The sequence below is a fragment of the Macaca thibetana genome, chromosome 2, assembly GCF_024542745.1.
Source record: "Macaca thibetana thibetana isolate TM-01 chromosome 2, ASM2454274v1, whole genome shotgun sequence".
NCBI lineage: Eukaryota > Metazoa > Chordata > Mammalia > Primates > Cercopithecidae > Macaca > Macaca thibetana.
Window position 1 is genome coordinate 108,208,861 of NC_065579.1, and position 25,994 is coordinate 108,234,854.

General features: G+C 51.6%; 3 protein-coding genes across 20 annotated transcripts in view; 1 reads left to right on the top strand and 2 right to left on the bottom strand.

The window, feature by feature from the left end:
- The window catches only part of CACNA1D (calcium voltage-gated channel subunit alpha1 D), a 329,318-nt gene extending 312,478 nt beyond the window's left edge, over positions 1–16,840 (top strand). For 13 of the 15 annotated variants that reach the window (XM_050781055.1, XM_050781052.1, XM_050781047.1 and 10 more), the window contains 8 exons: positions 3,688–3,804; positions 4,503–4,870; positions 5,591–5,617; positions 6,892–7,041; positions 8,347–8,510; positions 11,759–11,880; positions 13,080–13,400; positions 14,238–16,840. In XM_050781055.1, the coding sequence (XP_050637012.1) occupies positions 3,688–3,804; positions 4,503–4,870; positions 5,591–5,617; positions 6,892–7,041; positions 8,347–8,510; positions 11,759–11,880; positions 13,080–13,400; positions 14,238–14,531 (1,563 nt within the window). In that variant the 3' untranslated portion in view covers positions 14,532–16,840. Of the gene's footprint in view, positions 1–3,687; positions 3,805–4,502; positions 4,871–5,590; positions 5,618–6,891; positions 7,042–8,346; positions 8,511–11,758; positions 11,881–13,079; positions 13,401–14,237 lie in introns of those variants that run through there. The other 2 variants (XM_050781057.1, XM_050781058.1) reach the window with 2 other exon arrangements.
- TKT (transketolase) overlaps positions 1–25,994 on the bottom strand; it is a 643,634-nt gene that overhangs the window by 565,911 nt on the left and 51,729 nt on the right. The window lies entirely within an intron of this gene.
- The window catches only part of CHDH (choline dehydrogenase), a 35,698-nt gene continuing 25,140 nt past the window's right edge, over positions 15,437–25,994 (bottom strand). For 3 of the 4 annotated variants that reach the window (XM_050781090.1, XM_050781092.1, XM_050781091.1), the window contains 6 exons: positions 25,531–25,682; positions 24,697–24,826; positions 23,536–23,670; positions 22,595–22,737; positions 21,997–22,099; positions 19,418–21,253 (listed from right to left, as the gene is read on the bottom strand). In XM_050781090.1, the coding sequence (XP_050637047.1) occupies positions 20,835–21,253; positions 21,997–22,099; positions 22,595–22,737; positions 23,536–23,670; positions 24,697–24,826; positions 25,531–25,682 (1,082 nt within the window). In that variant the 3' untranslated portion in view covers positions 19,418–20,834. Of the gene's footprint in view, positions 21,254–21,996; positions 22,100–22,594; positions 22,738–23,535; positions 23,671–24,696; positions 24,827–25,530; positions 25,683–25,994 lie in introns of all 4 variants that reach the window. The other variant, XM_050781089.1, reaches the window with a different exon arrangement.

The window sequence follows — 25,994 nt, forward strand, 5'->3', positions numbered from 1 at the left end:
GCAGGAGAAACTTAACCCTAAAAGTGGGCAGGAGAAAGGAAGGTAAATGGGTGTTCATATTTGATGTCAAAATATCATCATGTTATGCTATTCGGAAGTGTTTAGAGACATTTTAGTTTTTTTTGGTAACTTAATCATTCAATAGAGTATCTATGAAATTCCAACTAAATGGTGTCTAAAATTTTAAGCAGCAGTCTACAGGCAAAGCGCCAACATTTCTTTTTAAAAAAATATTTATGATAACATCTAGCATTTTAAAATCAACCAGAAACTAGTCTTGATTCTGTTTAATATTTTATAAGATTGGACATCTTAAAATAAGTCAATAATGTTTATATTTTATAGCAATTCTGTGTTTCTTCAAAACCATATTCCTGCTGTGATGTTAATGGAATGACTTTATATGGCTTTAATTGTGTTGGTTTAAGTGCTAATGACCACTTTTCAAATTAAAATAGTATTTTGCTGATAGAGGTAGACACAGATATGAAATATGAAAGAATAGATAATTTTACTGATTGTAAAGTGTTTATCCCAAGGAAAAAAATGTTCTTTTTTTTAGGGCTGTGGAAAAGTAATTTTTTCAAGAGTCTAAGATAGTTTTCTGTATTTCTGGGGACTGGAACTTGTGCCTATGGAATTTTGGGAGCAGCCTAAGCTACCTTTTAGCTTGATATGTGTGCTAGAAAAACTTCATTACCATGTTTTGTGATATGTAATAAATTCAGGGTGCTGTGCTTAAGCTTCATGTCACTTCTAGTTTGGGAACATCTGTTTCCCTCACTCCCAGTTGTGGGGGACAGCCTGACCTGGCCCTCCCCAGATGACATGTGAAAAAGTAGAGTCAGTCCCTGACTCTTACGAGGTGTGTTTTTCCTTGCCTGGAACAAGCAGAATATAATCATGATTTCTGACTCTGCTTCTGTGTCTGGGAAGAGCGATGCTTTCTCTCCTCCTCTAATGTCTCTTTAATAAATATGTTGTCATTATTTGTCTTTGGAAGTGGCAACTTGGGCCACCTTTCAACCTTCTCCATGATTTATGTTGCGAACAAATTCTCTGTCCCATGTCTGTTCATTGCACTATCTTGTCGACTGAATCCTAATCTTGTGTATCACTGAAGATGTGCTGGAGACAGTTTTTGTTTCTATTATGCAATTATGTTATATGTGTATTTCAGTGAAATGTCAACCCGTCAACAGAGGATGATGTTAAAAATTATCCAAATAAATAGTTTTCTATTTCTTTTAATCAGACCTAGTCCAATCAGTTGAATGACAGTAAATAGGATTATATGTTGTTTAAACTTGGGAGCATTCCTGGCCTTTACTGCCTTGTAATATGGATTAATGTACCAAATTTACTTGGGGGTGTTGACTTGAGTGCATTATAACCTATGTTTATTTTGTGGAAGCAGCAGCAAGTGTCTCAAACCTTGTCTTTTTGTTTGGGAGCCTTAGATATGTAACAGACTTTTCTTCCCAGTTGATCCAAAATCAGAAGTGAAACCCTTGCTTAGCTCATCATCCCTCAATAATTTACCCTAGGAAGCTCTGAATGAATGAAATGCAGGCTGTTGAGTACTGCTGGGTATGACCTTTCTTCACATTCCTGCAGCTGTGCTGTGTAAGAGCTTTTACCAACATAACATTGCAGTTACCTTCTTGATGTTTCCATGAGAATGGCAGGTGGGTCCACCTCAGAACCAAATGACCTCCCAGGCTCAGATGTGCTGAATTCAGGGATCCTGAGAGAGGGAAAAGAGTGTGTGTGTGTGTGTGTGTGTGTGTGTGTGTGTGTGTGTGTGTGTGAATGCATGTACGTGTATGCACAAGCATACACACATGCATCCTGAGCCTGTGATCAGAGGGACAGGAGAGCGAGAAGCAGCCTCACTGACCACCCCAAGAACTGTCTTGGTTTGACGTGGGACATGACTGTCTGTCCCCTATAAGATCTCAGCATTCCTAGCCAGGAAGCTTAAAGCTTCCGTTCCCGGCTCTTCTTTCACCTTCAGAATTCACTAAATGGAAAGATCTGCTGCTCTGTCTTCACAGATTGGCTCAAATCAAACCCAACCTGGCACCGTTTTTAGCAGAATTGTCTCAAAGGCTGGGTGCTTTTATGCACCAGGCTGTTTTTATAAGGGCATCTCAGGAAGTTCCTGCGTGACTTTACATTCTAAATTAACATCACCAGCACTGGCATTGGCAACTGCACAGGACCAGTTTTGAGCATCCCCAGACCAGTGAGACCCAGCCCTGATGGATCTGGCCAGACTGCGGCCACCGTCCCCTCCTCCTCCCTGAAGCACTGCTGGGTATCTCTTTTACCACGTGTATGTCTCAGGGATGGTCATCATGCCTCTCTGTCCTTGCCACAGCTGCCCACATGCTACCAGGTGTTGTGGAGGAAGGACAGGGAAGCGGTCTCCTCCCCGGAGGACCCACCACTTAGCCCAGTTTTCCTTTACAAACCACCCTGAGGTTGAAGCATTTGCTGCACAGTCAGTGTCTTAGCTGTTCTCTAGGCCTTTATGGCTACGGAGCTGTAGGCAGACTGCCAGTGAGTGAGGAGGGGCTGCCTGGATATAGGACCCTAGACCCAGGGCAGAGAGGACATGCCTTCTTCAGTTGCAGGTCTTTCGGTGGAAAAGGTTAAAGTTGCCATGCAGTCCCTATTAGTCTTTAACTCAGCATACTGTTTTTCTTCAAATTGGTGGTCAAAACATAATTCTCTCAGAGCTGGAGCAGACCCTTCCTCCATGCACCGTGCATAAGCATCTTGGAATGCTTCCCTAATGAAGCTGTGAACAATTGAAGGGCTTCTCCTGGGCCCTGTCCCAACATAGCAGGGACCGCAGTGAGGAAGGCAGCTGTGAGGGCCCCAGGGGAGATGCAGAGTGTCTGTGAGGGGCCCGGAGGGGTCTCCCCGTGGGGTCTTCTGGTGGGTCTTGCACTGTCTGCAAAGGCTGATGAGCCACTTTCAGTTTGTTGTGATCTTCAAAAAGCGGACCCCCTGTTGGTGAGTTCTCAGCCTGCACACAGGCTACAGGCCAGGGTATCCCGATGACCATGGTGGCCGGGTCTGTGTGCGTGTCAGTCTGCTCCGTCGTGGTCCGAGTGTGCTGGTGGTTGCAGTGTGTTGTGTCACTCACTCGTTCCATGGCTTTTTAGCAGAACCAGTGGCCCGAGGGCTGATTGGTCTGCCTGTGCCTCTGGCACCTACACCTAGGCTTCCTCATCCTAGATGCAGCCAGGGAGTCCATATCACCCTCCCTTTAGATCGGCCAGGCTGTGCTCCTTGCCCTGCTCTGGGCTTGGAGAGATTGGGCTCTTGTAGGTGAGCCTACTGAAGACTGTCATTGAGACAGGGACATAAGCTCTTGGCTTGGCAGACCCTAGCACTAGTAACCAGGCAGTGTTCCTTGGAAGTGGGGGTATTTGCAAAGGAAGTTACTGGGTTGCAGGCCTCAGGCATCCTACCTAGGACCTTCTTGACCATCTGGATGCCTGACCATACCAGCAACCCTTAGACTGCCTTCAGTGACATCAGTCAGTGCCCTGGATTGGCTTTTGGGGAAGCCTTCCTCCCCACCGCTGAATCAGGAAGGAGCAAAGCCAGGACCCAGGCTGGCCCCAGGGCCCATGTGTGGTCTAACCTGTTCTGCCATTTCCATTGATCTAGGCGGGATTAAGGACACTGCATGACATTGGGCCAGAAATCCGGCGTGCTATATCGTGTGATTTGCAAGATGACGAGCCTGAGGAAACAAAACGAGAAGAAGAAGATGATGTGTTCAAAGTAATTATTCCACGCCTAGCTACACACTGGCCACCTGGAAATAGCAGGGCAGGACTCCAGTTTGGGCAGTTAATGATCCACGGAAGAGTCTGGAGAATGCAGCCCAGCCCCAGGGTCTAGAGGGGCTTTCAGACCACACCCTCCCCCGCCTACAGACCCTCCCCATGCATCAGCACCTCTTCTAGGGCCAGGCCAGCTCTTTCCCTGAGTTTATCCACCTTCCCCTCAGTGCCTGCTTCTGAGGAGCTCGGCCACAGCCACTGGCCATGTGGACGAGCATCCTGGTCCTGGGTCCTTCTGGCAGCTGCCCACACTACCCTTCTCCTTATGGGGCCAGCTCTTTGATCCACCAGCTGGCTTTCAGTCCCCCAGCCCAGAGACCATGCCCAACCTTGGGGCCACCAGCCAGCCCAGCTGGGTATAAGTCACCCCAACTTGGAGCAACCGGAAGAGCACACTCGAGTGACAGCCGACAGCTTGCTCCCCAGCTCAGGAAATCGGTAACCTTCCTCATCTCGGGGGGACCAACTGCCACACAGTCACATTCACCCTGATCATTAAGACACTCAGATTGTTCTACAGGGATCCTACGGAACTTGCCTAGAATTTGTTTTTCATGTAGAAAAAGTTACCTAACATAGCTAGTCTGCATCAAATACTTGTTAAATTACCTGGTGTTGTCTCCCATTATTTTGCAGAGAAATGGTGCCCTGCTTGGAAACCATGTCAATCATGTTAATAGTGATAGGAGAGATTCCCTTCAGCAGACCAATACCACCCACCGTCCCCTGCATGTCCAAAGGCCTTCAATTCCACCTGCAAGTGATACTGAGAAACCGCTGTTTCCTCCAGCAGGAAATTCGGTGTGTCATAACCATCATAACCATAATTCCATAGGAAAGCAAGTTCCCACCTCAACAAATGCCAATCTCAATAATGCCAATATGTCCAAAGCTGCCCATGGAAAGCGGCCCAGCATTGGGAACCTTGAGCATGTGTCTGAAAATGGGCATCATTCTTCCCACAAGCATGACCGGGAGCCTCAGAGAAGGTCCAGTGTGAAAAGGTAACCTTGACGGTGTGTTTGCACTTGCTCGTGTGGTGTCCACCCGTGTTGCCTCTAGTCCCAAGGAGCAAGGCGGGTCTGTCCTCTGTGCTCTGGAGCATGGAGGAGGTTCCCCGTAGGCGTTTGTGTCAGGATCTGTGAGTGCCCCCCAGGTCATTGCCGCCTCTGACACTCTCCACGTGATGAACCTAAAGGATAAGGGCCACGTGCCATCCTACGTCCTGTATGGGGGCGCCGAGGGGCCTTAAAACAGCAGCCACAAACCCGCCTCTCAGTTGTGCTCACATACTGTGCGACAGGGGTTGGTGAATTGTTTCTCTAAAGGGTCAGTGAGTCAATATTTTAGGCTTTGAGGACCATACAGTCTTGCAGCTTCTCAGCTCTGCCGCTGCAGTGTGAAATATGTAAGTGAATGGTGTGTGGCTGTGTCCTGGTAAAATTTCCCTTATGATCACTGAAATTTGAACTTCATATATTTACATATGATGAGATAGTTTTTGTCTTGGGATTTTTTTTTTATTTTTTTCAATCCTTTATAACTATGAAAACTGTTTATAGCCCATGGGTCATAGAAGCCCGGGTGGCAGCCCCCATGTGGATGGCAAATCATAATTTGCTAACCCCTTCTCTAGGAGGTAGCCTGATGTTTGCATTGTAAATTTGGTTGGAAATTAACTTTTATCTTCTCCCTCCTTCCCATGTTATGCCTTTCCTGGATAGAACCCGCTATTATGAAACTTACATTAGGTATGTGCTCATTACCTGTTTTCGTGTTAAATACTGTGATGGTATGTTACCATCTGGCCTCTCTGAGTGCTGAAGAATGAGAAACACTTCTTTAGGCCAGCCTGTTAAAGGTTATCATAATTCATGGCTGGGGACTCAGAGGTCAGAGGTTGTTGCTTCTAAGCAAAGGCACCTTCAGATCCATATCTCTGTCGACTGTTGCCATCCAAGGACTGGTGTCCACACACAAGGTACACCCCATGGGCTGGCTCCTGCAGGCCTCACAATGGCATTAGGAGCATCCATTGTGCACTTATGGAGGCCTCAGCCTGTGTGGCTGGCAGCTGCAGCTGCTCTCTGGAGTCAGGCTTCTTGTGGATGCTTTGCAGCATGACCCAAACCTCCCGAAGGTCAGGAATGGGACCTTGTCATTTTCCCTGAAGCCCTCGAGATATGTGTAGTATATTCCACTCCACGCATATTGACCTGAGTTGAATCGTGGTTGGAATGCTCATTTTGTTGGGGGCCAGGGGAGGATAGGTCTTCCGGTGTCATGTTATCAAGTGAAGTCGGGAGCCATGTGGGCCCGAGCTGGGTGCAAAAAAGTGGAGAAGTCGGAGGAAGCACCATCCTTCCTTTGGAGAGAGGATTGACTTAGCCAAGGCCTTTTCTGAGGACTGAAGCCAGCATGAGCCGGGTTTCAGGGAGACTTACCACATTCCTGGGGCAGGGCAGCCTGTGGAAACATGGTGGACATGTTCTGTGACAGTTTCCCCTGTGGCACTGTATCCAGAACTCACGTGACCTTCCTGATTTGATATAGCAGAGGTCGGTGGCCAGGAAGCTCCTTTGTTCCAGGTTTTGAAGTCACACTAGGCTGGAGCTGGGGGACTAGAAGGAGAGGGAGGGATCAGAGCAGATGCCCTGGGAACCCAGGTCTTTTTCCCGGGGCCGCCGACCACTGTTTGCAGCATCGTAGGTCCATTTTTTTGTTCTGTTCTCCAAATTGCACCTATTCCTTTGGCTCCAAGGCCTCTGGACACAATGGTTTGACACCAACATTGTGCAGGGCACTGAGAGAGACCCTATCCTGGCACGCAGGCACACCACACACAGAGACAGACACACATTGCCGTTGCCAGAAGCCTGAGCAGTCCAGTGCTGCCTGAGGCAGGTGCATGCTGGGAGAAGCGAGGAGCACCCAGGCAGGGTTGCTGGCCACATGCAGAGGTGCGGCTGCAGCAGGAATTATCTGCCGCCTGTCCAGGTTCTCAGATCCTCTCTCCCGACTGCAGGTCCGACTCAGGAGATGAACAGCTCCCAACTATTTGCCGGGAAGACCCAGAGATACATGGCTATTTCAGGGACCCCCGCTGCTTCGGGGAGCAGGAGTATTTCAGTAGCGAGGAGTGCTATGAGGATGACAGCTCGCCCACCTGGAGCAGGTGAGCTGCTCTGGCTCCTGTGGAGAGCAGGAGGCCACCCTGCCCTGGTGCTCTGCCTGCTCAGGAAGCCAGGGCCACCGGCAGCTGCACTGGCTTCCCCTAAAAAGCAAAACGGGAGCAGAAACTCCAGGCCAGAGGGAGAGTGGAACTGGAGAAAGAGAACCACAGAGAGGCAGGGTGGGGACTATTCTTTCAGACCTGTTGCTTATTTCCACTAGGGGTCTCTGAGGCCTTTTAGTGACAGCTTGGGAAATGGGAGCTGGGCCTGCTTCATGGCTGGGTTAGTGCCTTTCCACCACCCCCTGTCTTTGGAGAGATCAGTTTTTGCTGAATTAACACTTGGAGCTCTGGTGGCCCCAGGGCTCTGTGTGCACAGCGGCTCGGCCAGCCTGGAGCTCGGCCAGGTCCTCATGCACAGCACCTGCCTCCTGCCACTTCAAGGGGTCTCTTGGGGAGATGAAGAAACAAGGGGTCACTCAGCAGAGGGGTCCGTCTGGCTTCTGTCCTGCAGAAAGAATGTTTGTAATTAGAATGAGCACTCTGCTTTAGGAGGCGTAGCAGGCGGATGAAAATCACCCTCCGCCCTCTGCTCCCGAGGCTCTTCCCTGTGTCTCCATCAAATGCCTGACTTCTGAAACCACTGACTCTGAGCCAAAGGAACTTGTGTTCCCTTCTCTAGGGCTTTTGTTCACACTGGCGCCTGCTTGGATGCCCTCACTCCATCTGCTGGCCTCATCCCCCCTCTCAAGGGTCTGCTCTAGGGCCTTGCTTTTTGTTTCCATGACTGGAATTGAAATCCCTCTCCCACCCCCCAGAAAGAAAACCTCATGGAACCATATGAGTTCCTCTCTTCCAGCACTGGCTTTTTCCAGCTTGCATTCGATTTCTCTGTGCTCGTGGCATTTTCTAAGCCCATTGAGGGTGGGGCTCATGCTTCATGCATCTTGGTGTCCCTGGTGCCCAGTTCCTGGCAGAGGGAAGGCGCTCAGGAGAGGGGCTCTCAGGGAGGAAATGAGTGGGTGAGAGACTGGCTCACAGGACATCTGCAATCCACGTTTGCCCTGGAGCTGAGGGATCAAAACTGCCAGCACATCCTTCAGCACAGGCCTCCAGTCCCCAACCTTCCTGTAATGGCCCTTGCTCTCCATCTGGAATCTTCCATGAAACTGAAGCCAGCCTTGTCCTCAGCCAGTCCTACTGTGTCCAAGGGAGGAGGTGGGGAGAGGAGCATGGATGTCAGTCTGGCAGGGTTGAGTGACAGAGCTTGTTACCTAGAACTTTACTGCCCTCTTCTCTGACCTCCAGGCAAAACTATGGCTACTACAGCAGATACCCAGGCAGAAACGTGGACTTTGAGAGGCCCCGAGGCTACCATCACCCCCAAGGATTCTTGGAGGACGATGACTCGCCCATTTGCTATGATTCACGGAGATCTCCAAGGAGACGCCTACTACCTCCCACCCCAGCATGTGAGGCCAGATTTTTTGTTTTGGGTGGAACCTCCTGGGGAACAGTGTGCCTCTCCCCCACCCCCGCTCTGGGGGCGGGTGATGGATGTGTGCTGCCAGGTGAGGACCCTTAGTCCTCAAGACCAGCCCCGGGTCAGAGAGTGTGTCTGCTTTCCTTTCTTTCTCATCCACATCCTACGTGATAGATCTCCAGCCTCTTCAGCGCCGTACTTGACTCTCTTCGAGAAGAGAGAGGCTGTGGGGCCCTGAGATTGCACATGCACATCTGGTGAGGGGTGTTTTGCATACATAGCATTGTCTTTGAACCTGGGACCATCCTGAGAGGTAGGCAAACCACACACATGCTTTTGCTGTTGTCAGCCCTGCTCCACTCTGTGATGGGGTGACTGAGCCCCCAAAGGGGAAGAGTGGGCTCAAGTGCAGAGCCAGCTGTGCCCCAGGCCCTTCTTGCAAAACCCCATGCCTCTGAGGGCCACCTGGACATTCTGGTGTCCATCTGTCCTCAGGCCCCTCCAGACCTTATCCTCCTCCCTCATCTTCCCTCCTTCTCCTCCCTCATCTTCCCCCCTCCTCCTTCTCCCTCATCTTCCCTCCTCCTCCTTCTCCCTCATCTTCCCTCCTCCTCTTCCCTCCTCCTCCCTCCTCCCTCATCTTCCCTCCTCCTCTCCCATCTTCCTTCCTCCTCCCCTCTCATCTTCCCTCCTCCTCCTCCCTCATCTTCCCTCCTCCTCCCTCTCTCATCTTCTCTCCTCCTCCCTCCATCTTCCCTCCTCCTCCCTCCCTCATCTTCCCTCCTCCTCCTCCCTCATCTTCCCTCCTCCCTCATCTTCCCTCCACCTCCTCCTTTTCCCTCCTCCTCCCTCCTCCCTCATGTTCCCTCCTCCTCCCTCATCTTCTGTCCTCCTCCCTCATCTTTCCTCCTCCTCCCTCATCTTCCATCCTCCTCCCTCATCCTTCCTCCTCCTCCCTCATCTTCCCTCCTCCTCCTTCATTTTCCCCCCTCCTCCTCCCTCATCTTCCCTCCTCCCCCTCCCGCTCCTCTCTCTCCCCCCCTCCTCCCCTTCCTCGCCTTCCCTCCTCCTCTCTCACTTTCCCTCCTCCTCCCTCACTTTCCCTCCTCCTCCCTCACTTTCCCTCCTCCTCCCTCACTTTCCCTCCTCCTCCCTCATCTTTGTGTCAGGTCTGTCAGTGCCCTCTGTTCACGGGGCAGGTTTTGGACTTGTTGGTCCCCTTCACTCTGGGGCCAGGAAACCCATCCCGCCTAGAGGGGCTGGAGCTGGGGCTGGCTGCTCCCACCTACTTTCCCTCTGCAGCAGTGGGTGGCAGGAGCTGGAGAATCTGGGTCATCCTGAGCGAGGAACTCCAGCTGGGGGAAGGGGTGCAGCCCTGGCCCCTTCCAGCTCCTGGCTGAACAGTTTCATTTTGAACATGTGAGCATTTTGATGACGATTAAGGACTATCCATTTCTGGAATTTCTGAGGAATTAAGCATATTTTTGAAGAGGACTCTAATCAGTAACCAAAAATAGCCGTGACACATTGGCTTCTGAGTCTGCCAACTGCATATACTATAAAGCACCGCTGGGAGGTGCCCAGGGCCCTCTGCCTCACTCCAGCTGTCACAGCCCCACTGGGGAATGTGACCAGACCCATTTCCATGGTTAATATTTAATTCCTCAGCCCAAAACACAGGCTGCTAAATGAAGTCACTCTGTTTCCATAAATACTAGATGAAACAGATGCAGGTGAGGCCGGGTGGAGGCCCTCGCCCTTGTGAGTTCCACTGCCTTCCTCGGGCCTTGGCCTTTGTCTGTTTCCTACCTGGCCAAGCCAGCAAGCACATGAATCCCACCGGCCACAGTGCCAGAGAGGAGCTGAGTGGGTAGGAGTGGCTGTGCTCGTGATTCGTGAGGTGGTTTTGCTTTGCTGCCCCGCAGCTCAGACCTTGGACAGGGAGAACATTTCACTCCTCCGCCTGTGTTCTCAGCTGCATGGGGATTCCCTCCTCCTCCAGAGAGTGTTGTGCAGAGCACAGGGATGGTGGGGATCCATGGAGCATTTTAGACATGGAAAAGCACCGCATGCGGGAGAGGGACTGCTGCTCTCCTTTCCCAGCCCCCCGCCCTGCCATTAGATCTGGAAACCCGTGCTCCACAGCACAGTTGGCCCCTGGGTGGTGCGTGGAGGGCAGGCTTTCTGATGAGGCAGCCGTGTGTGTTCCATGTAGGCAACTGAACAAGGAGGCCCCACAGTGCACACTGGGCCCGAGAGACCAGGACTGGCTGTCTCGTTCCTCTCTCCTGGGCAGTGCCTAGCCAAGGACTCAGCCCAGTCTGTGTGTGCAGCCCCAGTGTGCCTGGGAATCCTCTCCTGGCTAGGCCCTGGGCTTTCCAATAGAGGAATGAGGGGCCTGTGGAGTTTTGCCAGGGCTGAGAAAGGCCCTGTGACCTGAGAAAAGCAGCAGTCAAGATAAGAGCCATAAAAATGCCTTGTAAAGTAGGTGTGCTCTCGACGGAGACCCCTGCAAGGGTAGGAGGTTTCTGGGAGGAGGCTGCTGGCTGTGTCTTAGGGCCCCAGAATTCAGACTGATCTCCTGGGCCTGGTGCCCTGTGTAGCTGGGAGCCGTGGATGGTCTTGTCAGGCTGTGTGTGAGCCTCTGTCGGAAGAGCTGTTGGCAGGACAAGCGTTTTCTTAAAGGTAGGGTTGTCCTTGTTTGTCTTCAGTGCTAGAGAAGCTGAATCTTTCCCAACAACAAAAAAATTTGCTTATTAAGCTGATCAGTGCAGTTAGTCCCTCCCTTTAAAACACGTGTAAACACAGGAGCCCCAGCAAGATATGTCAGCCCCTGGGGACACTTAGGGTATCTGGAAGGTGACAGTGGGAAGTGTCGTGGGGTTCTGGCAGGACTTGGGTTCTTGCACTGAAGTCCTGTGTGCGCCCCACAGTATGCAGGGCCAGGGCTTCTGACTCGGATCAGTTGCCCTAGGGGCTGCCTTCGCTCCTCCTCCTGAGAACAGGCGAACATTTAAAGGTAGTAAGTTCGTACTTTAAAAAACATCCCTCACTGGGGCTTCTGCCTTCATCCTCTCCTCCTAAAGTCTGGAGACCTCACTACCTAATCTTTCTCTCGGACAAACCACTTGCTTCTTCCTGGGCTCCTTGCTGAGCGTCCGGGACCACCCTGACTGAGAGACAGTGTCCCAGCAGAGAACCTGCTTCACAGTTGCATGATGCCCTTTGCTTTCCCAGCCCACCGCAGATCCTCCTTCAACTTCGAGTGCCTGCGCCGGCAGAGCAGCCAGGAGGAGGTCCCTTCATCTCCCACCTTCCCCCACCGCACGGCCCTGCCTCTGCATCTCATGCAGCAACAGGTGAGTGGCCCACCTGGTCTCGCCCCCATGCCCAGGGGCACCCCACATAGGACCCACCATCAGGTCACTCCCTTCTCTTTGGCCTTAAGCACCAGGAGGGAAGGAGAGAATCTTCACCTACAGTCTGGTTAATCTTTGTAACAATCCTGCCAAATAGCTGTCGCCATGAGCCCCATTCTGCCCAAGCTCACACAAGCAAGCGACCGCTGGCATTGGAATCCGAGGAGCCAGCTGCCAACGCTGGCCTCTCTACCCAGGTGCCTCCCTGCGACCCCCACCACCTCTTCCGGGCATTGAATACGGAGCCTGATGTGATCTGAGCTCAGGGGGCGGGGGCCACTTGGCTGACTCTGAACAGTCGGTGCAGCCCTTCATTTTCTCTAAAGTGCTTCCTTCGTTAAGTGTATGGGTCCCTCCGTGGGCAGGGCCGTGTGGGCACTATGCGGGCTTCACCTCCCCTGCCTACCAAGGGAGCAGTCTGGGGAGAACAATTTGCCCATATTGAGGGCGGCTGCACAGGCAGGAGGGTGGGGCCAGGGCCCACTCACCAGGGCTTTCCCTCGAGGATAAGAATATGGCGCTTTTTCTTTCTGAAAATATGACATCAGAGATGCTATTCATTCGTGCACGATGGGGTGGTGGGCATGGACCTGTGCTGTTTACAGACTGGGTTCCCCGTCCTTCTCTGCAGAGTGAACCCTAAGGTGCATCTGCCGTGGTGGGATTGTAGGACCGGACTTGTACACAGTGCTTTAGCACATGCAAAATGCCAGCTCTAGGATGCATTATTCCAGAGCAAAGAGAACCAGCTATGTTTTCCTGTAAGTGCTAGGAAGTGGTAGTTTCCCCTGAAGGTACTTCGGTATTTAAACCCAGCATGAACTGGGTGGTGTGTTCACACCCACGGCTTGTTGGGCTTCCCTGATTCTTCTTCATTCTGAAGCAATTTCATGAATTAGCAACTGATAACTCCTTGGGAAAAGCCATAGGAAATACATTATAGATTCGGGGTAAAAGAAAAAGTCTGCTAGAAAACCAAGTCGTCACCGTCCATTCATTCAGTGTACCCATGTCTCTTCCAAGTCTTTGCCTGGACTGCCCCTGGAGAACGCAGCGCCCGTGCTTGGTCTGTGTGCAGGAGGTTTGAGGCCCGGACCTCTGAGAACCTCTGGTCTCCCAACGCTCCTCTCTCTCCTCAGATCATGGCAGTTGCTGGCCTAGATTCAAGTAAAGCCCAGAAGTACTCACCGAGTCACTCGACCCGGTCATGGGCCACCCCTCCGGCAACCCCTCCCTACCGGGACTGGACACCGTGCTACACCCCCCTGATCCAAGTGGAGCAGTCAGAGGCCCTGGACCAGATGAACGGCAGCCTGCCATCCCTGCACCGAAGTTCCTGGTACACAGACGAGCCCGACATCTCCTACCGGACTTTCACACCAGCCAGCCTGACCGTCCCCAGCAGCTTCCGGAACAAAAACAGCGACAAGCAGAGGAGCGCAGACAGCTTGGTGGAGGCAGTGAGTATGGCTCTTGGCCATGGTGGGCAGGAAGCACCAGGAGCAGCAGAGGTGCAACTGCAGCAGCAGGAAGGGCAACAGCAGGAAGGGCAGTGGTGGGAGGGCGGCCAGGCTGTGAGCCAGGCTGCCTCAATCGGACACTTCTGAGCAGCAGGAATGTACCTGAAGCATGAGTAAAAACTGGTCACCACCACTGGGTGTGGTGGCTCATGCCTGTAATCTCAGCACTTTCGGAGGCCGAGGTGGGTGGATCACCTGAGGTCAGGAGTTCAAGACCAGCCTGGCAAACTTGGTGAAACCCCATCTCCACTAAAAATACAAAAATTACCCTGACATGGTGGTGTATGCCTGTAACCCCAGCTACTTGGGAGGCTGCAGCAGGAGAATCACTTGAACCTGGGAAGTAGAGGCTGCAGTGAGCCGAGATCACACCACTGCACTCCAACCTGGGTGATAGAGGGAGACTCCATCTCAAAACACACACACACACACACACACACACACACACACACACACACAAACAAAAACTGGTCACCACCATTGATTCTCATAAATGAGCTGTGCTGGCATTATAGGTGCTGTTCCAGCATATGTTTCTAGTTTATACTAAATGTCTTTCCCCAGTGGGTTTCACTCTTGTTGGACCATGTGTAGTTTTTTAGCTCCGGGACATTTTCAAAGCCATTTACATTAGTTATTATGTATGAGGTCTAGAAAACATGATTGAGCTGCATCCCCAAAGCACACGGTGCAGTTAGCACTGGAGTTTTCTGTCATCCCCCTGCCCTGCAAAGCCTTATAACACCCCCATGCCATCCATCCCTCTTTCCTGTACAGGTCCTGATATCTGAAGGCTTGGGACGCTATGCAAGGGACCCAAAATTTGTGTCAGCAACAAAACATGAAATCGCTGATGCCTGTGACCTCACCATCGACGAGATGGAGAGTGCAGCCAGCACCCTGCTTAATGGGAACGTGTGTCCCCGAGCCAACGGGGATGTGGGCCCCCTCTCACACCGGCAGGACTATGAGCTACAGGACTTTGGTCCTGGCTACAGCGACGAAGAGCCAGACCCTGGGAGGGATGAAGAGGACCTGGCGGATGAAATGATATGCATCACCACCTTGTAGCCCCCAGCGAGGGGCAGACTGGCTCTGGCCTCAGGTGGGGCACAGGAGGGCCAGGGGAAAAGTGCCTCATAGTTAGGAAAGTTTAGGCACTAGTTGGGAGTAATATTCAATTAGACTTTTGTATAAGAGATGTCATGCCTCAAGAAAGCCATAAACCTGGTAGGAACAGGTCCCAAGTGGTTGAGCCTGGCAGAGCACCATGAGCTCGGCCCCAGCTGCAGGAAACAGGCCCCGCCCTCTCACAGAGGATGGGTGAGGCGGCCAGACCCGCCCTGCCCCATTGTCCAGATGGGCACTACTGTGGAGTCTGCATCTCCCATGTACCAGGGCACCAGGCCCACCCACCTGAAGGCACGGCGGCGGGGTGCAGGGGAAAGTTAAAGGTGATGACGATCATCACACCTGTGTCATTACCTCAGCCATCGGTCTAGCATATCAGTCACTGGGCGCAACATATCCATTTTTAAACCCTTTCCCCCAAATACACTGCATCCTGGTTCCTGTTTAGCTGTTCTGAAATACAGTGCGTCAGAACCCAGCTACCAGCGATCATTGTGAGGGCAATGGGACCTTACAAATAAGGTTTTCTGTGACGTCACTCCAGTTTACACAAGAGAATCTCACTCCGATGGTCGGTTTCTGACTGTCACGCTAAAGGGCAACTGTAAACTGGAATAATAATGCACTCGCAACCAGGTCAACTTAGATACACTAGTTTGTTTAAAATTATAGATTTACTGTACATGACTTGTAATATACTATAATTTGTATTTGTAAAGAGATGGTCTATATTTTGTAATTACTGTACCGTATTTGAACTGCAGCAATATCCATGGGTCCTAATAATTGTAGTTCCCCACTGAAATCTAGAAATTACTAGTATTTTTACTCGGGCTATCCAGAAGTAGAAGAAATAGAGCCAATTCTCATTTATTCCGTGAAAATCCTCTGGGGGTAAAATTTTAAGTTTGAAAGAACTTGACACTACAGAAATTTTTCTAAAATATTTTGAGTCACTATAAACCTATCTTTCCACAAGATATACCAGATGACTATTTGCAGTCTTTTCTTTGGGCAAGAGTTCCATGATTTTGATACCGTACCTTTGGATCCACCATGCGTTGCAACTGTCTTTGGTTTTGTTTGACTTGAACCACCCTCTGGTAAGTGAATTACAGAGCAGGTCCAGCCGGCTGTTCTGCCCCTTGGGTATCCATAGTTATGGTTTTCTCTGCTGCCCACCCAGGGCATTTTTTGCATCACTGGTGCAGAAATGCATAAGTGGATGGGGTACAGCAGCTCTTGTCCTCTGGGGACTGGTGGTGCTGCTTAAGAAATGAGGGGTGCTGGGGTGGGGGGGACAGAGGAAAAACATGGTGATCTATAGGATTGGAATGTCGGGGTCTGTACAAATCGTATTGTTGCCTTTTACAAAACTGCTGTACTGTGTGTTCTCTTTGAGGGCTTTTATATGCAACTGAATGAGGGCTGAAGTTTTCATTAGAATGCACTCACACTCTGACTGTATGTCCTGATGAAAACCCACTTTTGGATTAGAACCGTCAAGGCTTCCTTTTCTGTCAACAGAATTATGCCGACTGTCAAGTTACCTTGGCAGGGATTCCCTGCAATCAAAAAGATAGGTAGCAATTTTGGTCCAGGATTTTTAATAGTATATACACAACCTGTTAATGGATTTTTTTTTTTTTTTTTGTAAATAACACCACTTTGTTATGAAGACCTTACAAACCTCTTCTTAAGACATTCTTACTCTGATCCAGGCAAAAACACTTCAAGGTTTGTAAATGACTCTTTCCTGACATAAATCCTTTTTTATTAAAATACAAAATGTTCTTCAGAATAAAACTGTGTAATAATTTTGTTATATTTGGGAGCTCTCCTTGCATAGAGCTGGCATTTGCCAGTGAGAGCCTCCGACGGGGCAGGTACTATGCCAGGGCAGCTCTGAAATTATGGATATTCTCTCTTATCCTCCTGGTTCCTTCAGTGCCAATGGTAACCTAATACCAGCTGCAGGGAGCACCATTTCTCCTAAAGGGCTACACCACTGTCAACATTATCTTGGACTCTGTCTCTCTCTCCGTCGGGTCTTGGTCTTACTGTGTGGCTTCACATCAGGCCAAAATCGCCAGACCAGGACCCTAAGTGTCTGGTAGAGGCGATGATCTTTTCCAAAGTCAGTACTTACAAACTGGCGTTTTTACAGGCTGCACCACTTCCTAATATCTGTCTGCTTTAAGCCTGGTTCAACCTCTCATCGAATATTAAATTTTTCTTTGCAAGAAAAATTTGAAGTTGTAGAGCATGGTTTTTTGTTTTCCTTTGTCTTAGGGAAGTTTTAAGATGAAATGTTTTTCCTTTTTTATTCCCTCCCCACCTGAAAAATACACATTTTGTGTCCACAGGAATAATATATTTAGTTTCTTTAATCTTATGTTTTTCATAATCTCCCAAAATGTAAATGGCAGCTATGATTTCACTGTCAACTGGCAGCGAGAACCTCACTGAGAACCATCTCTGCTCAGCCTATGGACTCCGATATCCACCCAGACAGCTGGATCTCACTTCACCAGGTGGCACTTTCCAGCTCTATCCTAAGAAGTTTCAGGCAAAAGCCAGGCATGGTGGGCTGTGAGGGTCATGTTACCTCTCGGTGCAGGCTCACCTGTGTGAGATGGGACCAGGGCACCACTTTACTGCTGACCCTGCTATGAAAAAACTGGAGCAGTTTCACCTTGTGTACATATCAGCATCGTGTCTTTGCCAATTGCATTTCCTATGAAAGTTTTTACTGTTATGATGGGTAGCTGGCTGGTTTATAAAAACAGTTAGCTGACATCACGCACAGAGCCCCGACTCCCTGACTAGCCCACCCCAACTCAAAAACCGACTCCAGGGATGTTTTGTTGAAAAGGTTATTTCTCTAAAACAGAATTTCTTCTCCTCTCCTGGGGACTAGGAGGGCAGGAGAGAATGAGGAGCAGGCCTGGGCTCTGGTTCCAACATCAGGAGTGACAGGGTGGTCTCAGGGATGTCCTGTGGGGACAGCCTGGGCCACTAAACAGGGCCAGTAGAGATGGTATTTTATCTTTACAGAAATCTGTATTGGATCTGATGTTAAGTTGGCTTATCAGCAGAAGCATGAAACCACTTCTGAGTGGTGGGACCCGGTTGGCTGGAGAAGAATCTGGTTTTTGTTGTTTTTTTGAGACAGTCTCACTCTGTCACCCAGGGTGGAGTGCAGCCGTGCAATCTCGGCTCACTGCAGCCTCCACCACTCAGGTTCAAGAGATTCTCCTGTATCAGCCTCCCAAGTAGCTGGGACTATAGGCGTGCATCACCATGCCCAACTAATTTTTGTATTTTTAGTAGAGACGGGGTTTCACCATGTTGGCGAGGCTGGTCTCGAACTCCTGGCCTCAAGTAATCCACCCGCCTCAGCCTCCCAAAGTGCTGGGATTACAGGCGTGAGCCACCATGCCCAGCCAAGAAGAATCTATTTGAATTCATGGAGATGATGTCTGCAACCTTCGCTACGAGCAGGAAAGACTAGATGTTTGGGTGCCTACAACTCCTGCTTCAGGAACTCACCATCTCCAGTTGGGCTGGCAGATGCTCTTGGCGCCCACGCAGCCCACCCCGCCCCCTATTCCATCAGGAACTGCCTTCTACTAGTGCAGCGGCTTCAACACAGGCTTCTGCAATAGGCCAGGGCTCTCAAGAGCACTGGGCACATGCACAGCATTCTGTTGTGCGCTTGTGAACCGTTTTTGCAAAGCATGTTTCTCTGTTTTTAGGTACTGCAAGCTTTTTGCCAAGGGGCCCGATTCCCTATGAGACTGAAGATGGGGGGGGTACCCTCTGTGCACCCCACTGTGTAGCAAGTGCCTTTCTCCCCCATGCTGGCTTCCTCAGCTGACAGCCTCTCCTCCTGGGGTGAAAGGCTCCCTTCATGGCAGGGGAACTCTCAGGTTCTGGACTATATGACACTTACCATCTTTTCTTTTGAGTCTCATTCCTGTTATGGCCAAATTGTGCGACTGTGTAGAACATGACTAAGTATTTGAGAGTGAGAGAAGGGCCTGGGTGCAATCAAGCAGCACCCTCAATGGGCTCCTTACCACATGATGTCTTGCTTATTTTAAAATACAGCCACCAGACTGAACCCACTGTGGTCTCAGAGGCTGACACACCCATGGGACACAGAGATGGTAGAACTAAGTGACTGTCACCCTGCCATATCCATGCCTGTTCCAGAGAAGAAGGGTCAGCAGAGTCATGGTTGGCCCAGGACCATCCCCTGCCCCTGAATCCACACATGCTCTAGCAGGAGAGCTGCATGAGGCCCTCCCAGCCGTAGGCTGGCACCTCAACTCCTGTGCCTGCACTCCCGCAGGCAGCCCTGAGACCCAGGTGACTGATGGCCATGGACTGCTGCTGTGGGGCAGGTGGGGACCCTCCGTAGGATAAATAAGTCTCTTGGCCAGTTTAGAATTTTCTTTCTTGACCCTCTCTTGGAACAAAAATTTTTTAAAAAATACAGGTAAGATTGAACAAGAGCTGCTTAAGATTGTTAAAAGGAGAGGTGTGATGGGCGTCTTCCTTCTGCCTTTCTAGGTTTTCTCACAACTAAGTTGTGGCCGTCGGATCCCCTAGAGTCTGCATGCCACCTCAATCCTCTCAGATCCCAGCAAAGCCTGGAATCCCCCAATTTTCTCCCGTCCTTATTCTGAGCCTAGTGCAGATGCAGGTTTCCACGTAACAACGCTTTTCTTCTCAGACCTTGATGGTGGATGTGGATGTCTGGAAAAATCCAAGTGCATTTTATTTCCATTACCTTGTCAGAACAGTCTGGAGAAGGCATCTCAGTTCAAATGTAAGTGACTGGATCATTTTATTGAATGGTAAGAAATTTAAAGAGCAAAGAGCTGTTGTAAATGCTACTTGTATTTTTTTTCCTCCAAAACTCCAATCTTGAATTTATTTTTCTTTCACACAGGGGCATTTCTACAGAAACAGGGTGCATGGCTGTGCTTAACTGCGTTTTCCATCCTAGTCTGTTCCTGTGGACGTCTAGAGAATAAGAATTAACCATCCTTGTCCTCTGCTGGGATGGTTCAGGCTGCCAAGTCATTTCCCAAGCCCATTATGAGAGAGTCCTTTCTCGGGCTAGCTGCTTCAGTAGGAAACAGTGATCTGGTATGTGGGGTTTGCTCCGGGTTTCTGCATTTCTTGGTAAAAGGAAAACCTCTTAAATTGCTAAGTCATAAAACCTTGGGTAGTGAAGTCAAGTGGTATTCCCTCCAGACTCCTCTCCCATTGAATAAGATCCAAAAAAACTCAGGTTTTTTTTTTTTTTTTTTTTTTGGAGACAGGGTCTTACCCTGTCACCCAGGCTGGAGTGCAGTGGTGCAATCAGGGTTCACAGGAGCCTCGACCTCCTGGACTCAAGCCATCCTCCCGCCTCAGCCTCCTGAGTAGCTGGGACTACAGGTATACACCACCATGCCGAGCTAATTGTTTTCCAGAGACAAGGACTCACTATGTTCCCCAGGCTGGTCTTGAACTCCTGAGCTCAAGTGATCTTCCCAAAGTGCTGGGATTACAGGTGTGAGCCACTGCACCTGGCCCCAGTTTAATAATAACCAGCGCCACACCCCTCTCAGAGTGACCCAGCCAAGCCCCCGTTACCTGCCTTACTCTGAGAGTGAAATTAGGAAGCGAGAATGGAAAAGCCAGTTTTTCTACCAGCAGGCAACTTTCCCCTCTGAACAGGGACACTGGAGACTTATGTGCCAGCTGAGGCTGAACTAACTACTGTGTGACTCACTGCCTCAGCTACAGCTTGCAACTCGAGGAGGAGGATGCCCCTTCCTTGGCGAACCCTCCGCGGGTCTGGCAGGCACCCAGCCTCTGTGCATGGCCTGGGAAGGAACCACTGCCCTGGGTTAGAGAATGCCATGTGAACACAAGACAAAGGATGCGGCAGGAGTTAACCATCCTCCCCTTCTGTCCCTCCAGGAGGCAGGGAGAAGCATCTGAGCCTGAATGCTGGCCTTCCCCAAATGGCCCACAGGGAAAGGCTGGGGAAAAGGAGCTCGATTCACTGCCCAGTACTTGTCTCATTTCCCAAGAATTTATCCAATTCTCAGCCACTGAGTAGGGTACCACCTGGGTCCCAGTGTGCTAGATAGTTTCAGGAAGGCACCTGGGAGCAAGGGCTGTGCTGGCCCTCTTGGCTTATCAGGGGGCTTCCCTGGTCATCCTCCAGCAGCAACTGTCTTAGCGCTGGGTGGCCAGCGTCCTGGGCTTGTAGACAGGGACATCTTTGTCCCAGAGTACAGGCCGCCCCTTGATAATGTCAGCTGCCTTCTCTGCGATCATGATTGTGGGGGCATTCAGGTTGCCGCTGACCACGCTAGGCATGATGGAGGCATCGACAACCCTGAGGTTTTCCACCCCGAGGACCCTTGTCTGCGGATCCACCACGGCAGTGGGATCGGAGGGCTGGCCCATCTTACAGGTGCACGAGGGGTGGTAGGCGCTGTCGGCTTTTGCCCGCACAAAGGCATCTATCTCTTTATCTGACTGAACGTGGCTTCCTGGCTGGAGCTCTTTCCCTCGGAACGGAGCCAGGGCTTCCTGTGCAAAAATTTCTCTGGTGAGCTTCACACACAGACGGAAATCCTCAATATCAGTTTCTGTCGAGGAAAAGAAACAGGTGAGGACCCCTCCTTTTGCCCGTGCTGGCCTCACTGGAAGATTCACAGCATGGAGAGGCTCTGTAAGCTGTCTGAGGGGATAGTGTTTGGGGATAAAGTTCAGGGCCGTGGGGGACTGAGCCAGCAGGCTGCTTGTCCCCTGTCCATAGCTGGTTAGACTGTACCGTGTAGCTCAAAGGTAGCATCCTACAAGGACACAGCCTGCCCAGAGGCTCAGGTTTCAGTCAGGGGTCTGACTTATCGCTAGGGCAGGGATAAGTACACACACCCTGCCCCTGCCACAGTGTGGCTGTGAGCACGCTGCAGCCATCGCTGGGCAAAACCCACCCAGTGGGTAGTGCTTGTTTTTGCTGCATGCAAGGAGGCAGGCCCAGGAATGACATTTGCTTTTAGAGGCTGCTCAGAGTGACAGCAGGAAAAATGCTCTACCTACAGACCTGGCACCTGCACGGCGCGGTCTCCCTGCACATCACAGCAGATTGTTCTGAAAGCTGCAAATCTCCCCTACTGTCTAAACCCCAGGACTTCATTTCTTTCACGTGTCCCGGGACACTACGGGGCTCCCTCTACAAGTTTACAGCCTAAAGTGATGGGGCAGGGGATGACAGAGGGTCACTTGTGTCTTGGAAAGTGTAGTCCAAGGGTATGATTCAGGGATAAGCAGGAACCCCACAAAGGCAATCGTTTGTTCAAGCCCAGAAAGACACAGGTGGGTGAATTACCTGTTGACAAGTAGTTGGGCTGGATCACAGGGTGGTCCTGGGGATTGGCACTTCTCAGTTTGAGCCAGCCCACACTTGTGCCCCGCACGGGCCCCACATGTACCTAGAAGAACACAGAGGAAGGAGTGATGGTCCCTCCATAGACATCCACAGTGAACTCCATCAACCCTGGTTTACCTGCAGGGTGGGCCTCTGCTTCCAGAATCAGTGGGGAGCAGATGCATGTTAGCATTTGTCCGCATGGTTTACCCACCTCCACGAGTGATTACAAACCACCTCAGTGAATCACTCTTTCATCCTGGCCTCATAGTCCATGGCTCAAAGCTTTCAGAGGTGGTGATCCCAGGGCCAAGACAGCACCCCCCAGTCTGTCCCACTTCTGGTGCTCGGTACCTAGTCTGCATGGAACAGTCATACCCTTGGCACGCGCCACACAGACTGACACGCTGGGCAGCTGGAAGGCAGGGGACAGGCCTCTGTGTCCCCCACTCTGCAGCCATATGGCACCAGGGAGAATGCTGTCTTGGAAGATGGGAGCATCTTCCTTCCTGGTGGGAAGGAAACATCCTGAGAAGCTGAGGCTCCTCCAGCTGCTCACCTGGTAAGCCTCCTGCTGAGTGGGGACCCGCCCGTGGTCAATCACTTGGGATGGCAGGAAATGGAACTGGATGTCCGGGTGGGGGACCCCAGGCTGGCTGCGGATGAACCCACCTGTTTCCAGATGGGCTGTGGCTCCCTTCCCTGAGAAGCAGAAGAGGATGAGGCAGAAGAGCCAGTCAGGGCGTGGCAGGTGGGCCAGCTGCTCCTGGTTTCCCTCCTTTCTCCTGGCTGCTGCTCTTCCTTTTCCTGGACTCGCATGTGGAGTCCAGGACCCAAGTCCTGTCCACATCTGTTCACCTCCCACAGGGGTCTCACCCAGCACCACACCATGAAATGTCAGCTATTTGCCAAAAGGATGGCATCCGCTCCGCTCTCTACCTGGGCCAATTCTGCCACTGCCCACGCCACCTGCCTTACCGGCTCTTCCCACCGCCTAGCACAGCACACAGCACATAGCACATATCAGGTGTGTGAGAAATACAGGCTGAGTGGATGAGCAGGATTTCAAACTACCAGGCGCAGCTAGAAATCAAATGGAAAAGGCTGCAAAATGAATGCTGATTCTGCAGTCTAGCCCCAAAGTCTCCTCTCTCCACCTTTCTCCTGGCTCCTTGGACCTCACCTGCTGTCCAGCACAAGGCCATCCCTGCCCATCTGTAAGGAAGAGCAGCCCCTAAGCCCTGAGGAGTCTCACCTCCAGCAGGCCCTGGGCAAAGTTCCTTGGCATGTGCTATTGCTTCTGGTCCTCGTTTCAACCTGTCAGGTTGCAACTGTGCCTCCCCATTTTGAAGATGAAAAACTGAGGATTAGGGCTAAGGTAAATGGCATAGTTCAGCATCAAACCCAGCGCCCAGTGGCCAGAACCCTTGTTCAGCTCCTCAGGAAGGAGGTCTCAATGCTCAGACAGTCTCCTCCCAGGTTACTGATGAGCGTGCTTACCTGTGAATTTCCAGAGCCACTCCAGACCAATGCAGACCTTCTGCAGGGGCTTCTGTGCTGAATGGAGGGTGATAGGGCGGGTGCATGCCTGCTGAATGTAGATCTCCAGGTGGTCTTGCAGGTTCTGGCCAACCCCTGACACGGGAAGGAGTGGTTAAGAAAATGGCTACCAAGGGGGCTCAGCTGCTTCTCAATATCCCCCTGGTTTTGAAAAATTCTTTCCTATTCACTTATCTTCTGGACCAGCTCCTGCTCAGTCCCCTGGTCTCAGCTTAAAGACCGCCTCCAATAGACACCACTCTTGCACTCCTGGCCAAGTCTGGCCTGCCTCAGATGCTGCCAAGGCCACCTGTCCTTGTCACTCACTCCCAGGACAGCTTCTGGGTGCCCCTTGTCAGCCCTGCTCAGCAGCCCCCTATGTGAGGGCAGGGCCTACGTCTTCAGCAGGCACTGCTTGGTGAGCGGTCGCTGGATGGTGATGGCCAGAGGGGCAGACAGCAGCCTCACCCTCACGACAGCGTGGAAGCAGCCCTGTCGTGCCACGCAGCCCTTGCATGAATTCATCCAAGCCTATTGGGACACTGGGAAGGTCACTGTCATGAAGCAGCACTTCCCCGGGCCCCTCATGATGAAGCCTAAATGCACAAAGGCCCAGCTCTCCCGGAGTGGGGTTATCAAGCAGGGCAAGAGACACAGCCCAGCCCTCAAGAGCATCAGAGACAGTTTATAAAATAAAATTTACGTCTTAACATGAAGAGCAGGCTCTGGAGCACAAAGCTGACCTCATTCATGCTCAGGGCAGCCAGCGAGTGCTGTGGATGGAAGGATGAGACCTGGACCCCTCTTGCCATAGAGTTGCCCTGGTGACACGCCCATGCCCGACCCAACGGGGCTTCATGGGCAGATCCTCGCTGCTGCAGGGTGCCCTTCTCCAAGTGAAATAGGACGGCCACAGGAGGGAGGAGGAAAATAATGCAAGAATTGGGCCCCAGGGCTGACAGTGTCCAGTGAGGCCTGGGAAACCTTCAGGTTCACGGGGACGATGTGACAATTCCAAGGATCACTGACTGCCACCACCTCCCCACTCCATGCTAATAAGATACAGTAAGCCATTTGTTGAGCAGAAACAGCCTCTGGGAAGCAGTAAGGAAGGGGACTCACCAGGTAGGTGGCACACCACAGGGATGCCCAGTTTCTTGAGGTCATCAGCATTCCCGATGCCAGAGAGCATGAGCAGCTGTGGAGAGTTGATGGCACCTCCACTCAGAATCACCTCCTTGCTGGCGTAAGCCTGGAAGAGGTCCGGCCAGGTCACTCCCTGAAAAGCCAGCTGTTCCCCTGACTCACAGACCAGCGCCCCTGCTCTAGCCAGCACCATGAGAACATGGCCTTGGGATGTGGAATCCATGTGACACACCCAACAGGCCCCAGAGCCAAGGAGAGGAAGCTCACTGAGTCACTATTTGAAAGCAACCAGCAGGTAACTACAGCTAGACAGTAGTGATGGCCTTAGAAACAGGAGGGGAGGGCTTACATGAGATAAAGCAGGCATTCAAGTGAGTGGTAGTGAGTGGTTAAAGAGAGCAAGCAGTGAACCAGATCTACACGTGCAGCTGCAGAACGATCCGACCCCCTGCCCACACCACAGAAATAGAGTACGATCACATTTATGGGTTCTAAAACCTCTAGTGTAAACCTATAGCTTTCTGTGAGGTCAGTGCCCTGAAATGGTGTGGAAGGTACTGGGGGAAAGCTCTGAATTAAGCACGGCACACGGGCACTGATACCACAAGCCCTTTCTAGGTGGCAGGACTGGGGGCTTCCTCACCTCCACCAGCCCACTGCCATCAGCGACTCGCCCCTCCCCCACGCCAATCACAGGGATGAGCACGTGGGGCTGGAGGTGTGAGGGCGTGACTCCTGCCCACTCTGAGCTGGACCAGCAGGGTCACTGCCCACCCCCTTCTGCCAGGATCCCAGCTGCAGTCCACTCACCCTGTGGCTCTGGCCATTCTTGACATATTCCACACCCACTGCACGGGTGCCCTCAAACAGCACCCTGCTCACAAGTGTCTGGGCCTCGGCCTTGAGGTTGGTGCGGCTCAGTGCTGGGTGCAGGTAGGCACAGGCTGCACTCCACCGTTTGCCTGCAGGATGGAGTGAGGTGGTCAGGCACGGCTCTGCCCTCCCGTGGCACCTGGGCCGGAGGAAGGAGCTGGAGAAAGTGGATACGCCCAGCTCTGACTGCAAGTCCCACCTTCAAAGTAAAGCTGAGACGTAAAGACCCTGCCCTACTGAGTCCACATCTGCCTGGGGTCCCCTGGACGCAGGTGGAAAAGTACCCTTCACCCTCAAACGGGGACACAGAGACCAGGAGCACGGCCAGAGGGGTGAGAGCCTTCAAGAGGCAGGCAGGAGCTCCGGGTCAGCCCTGGCTTGCCTCTGTCCTGTTGTGAGCA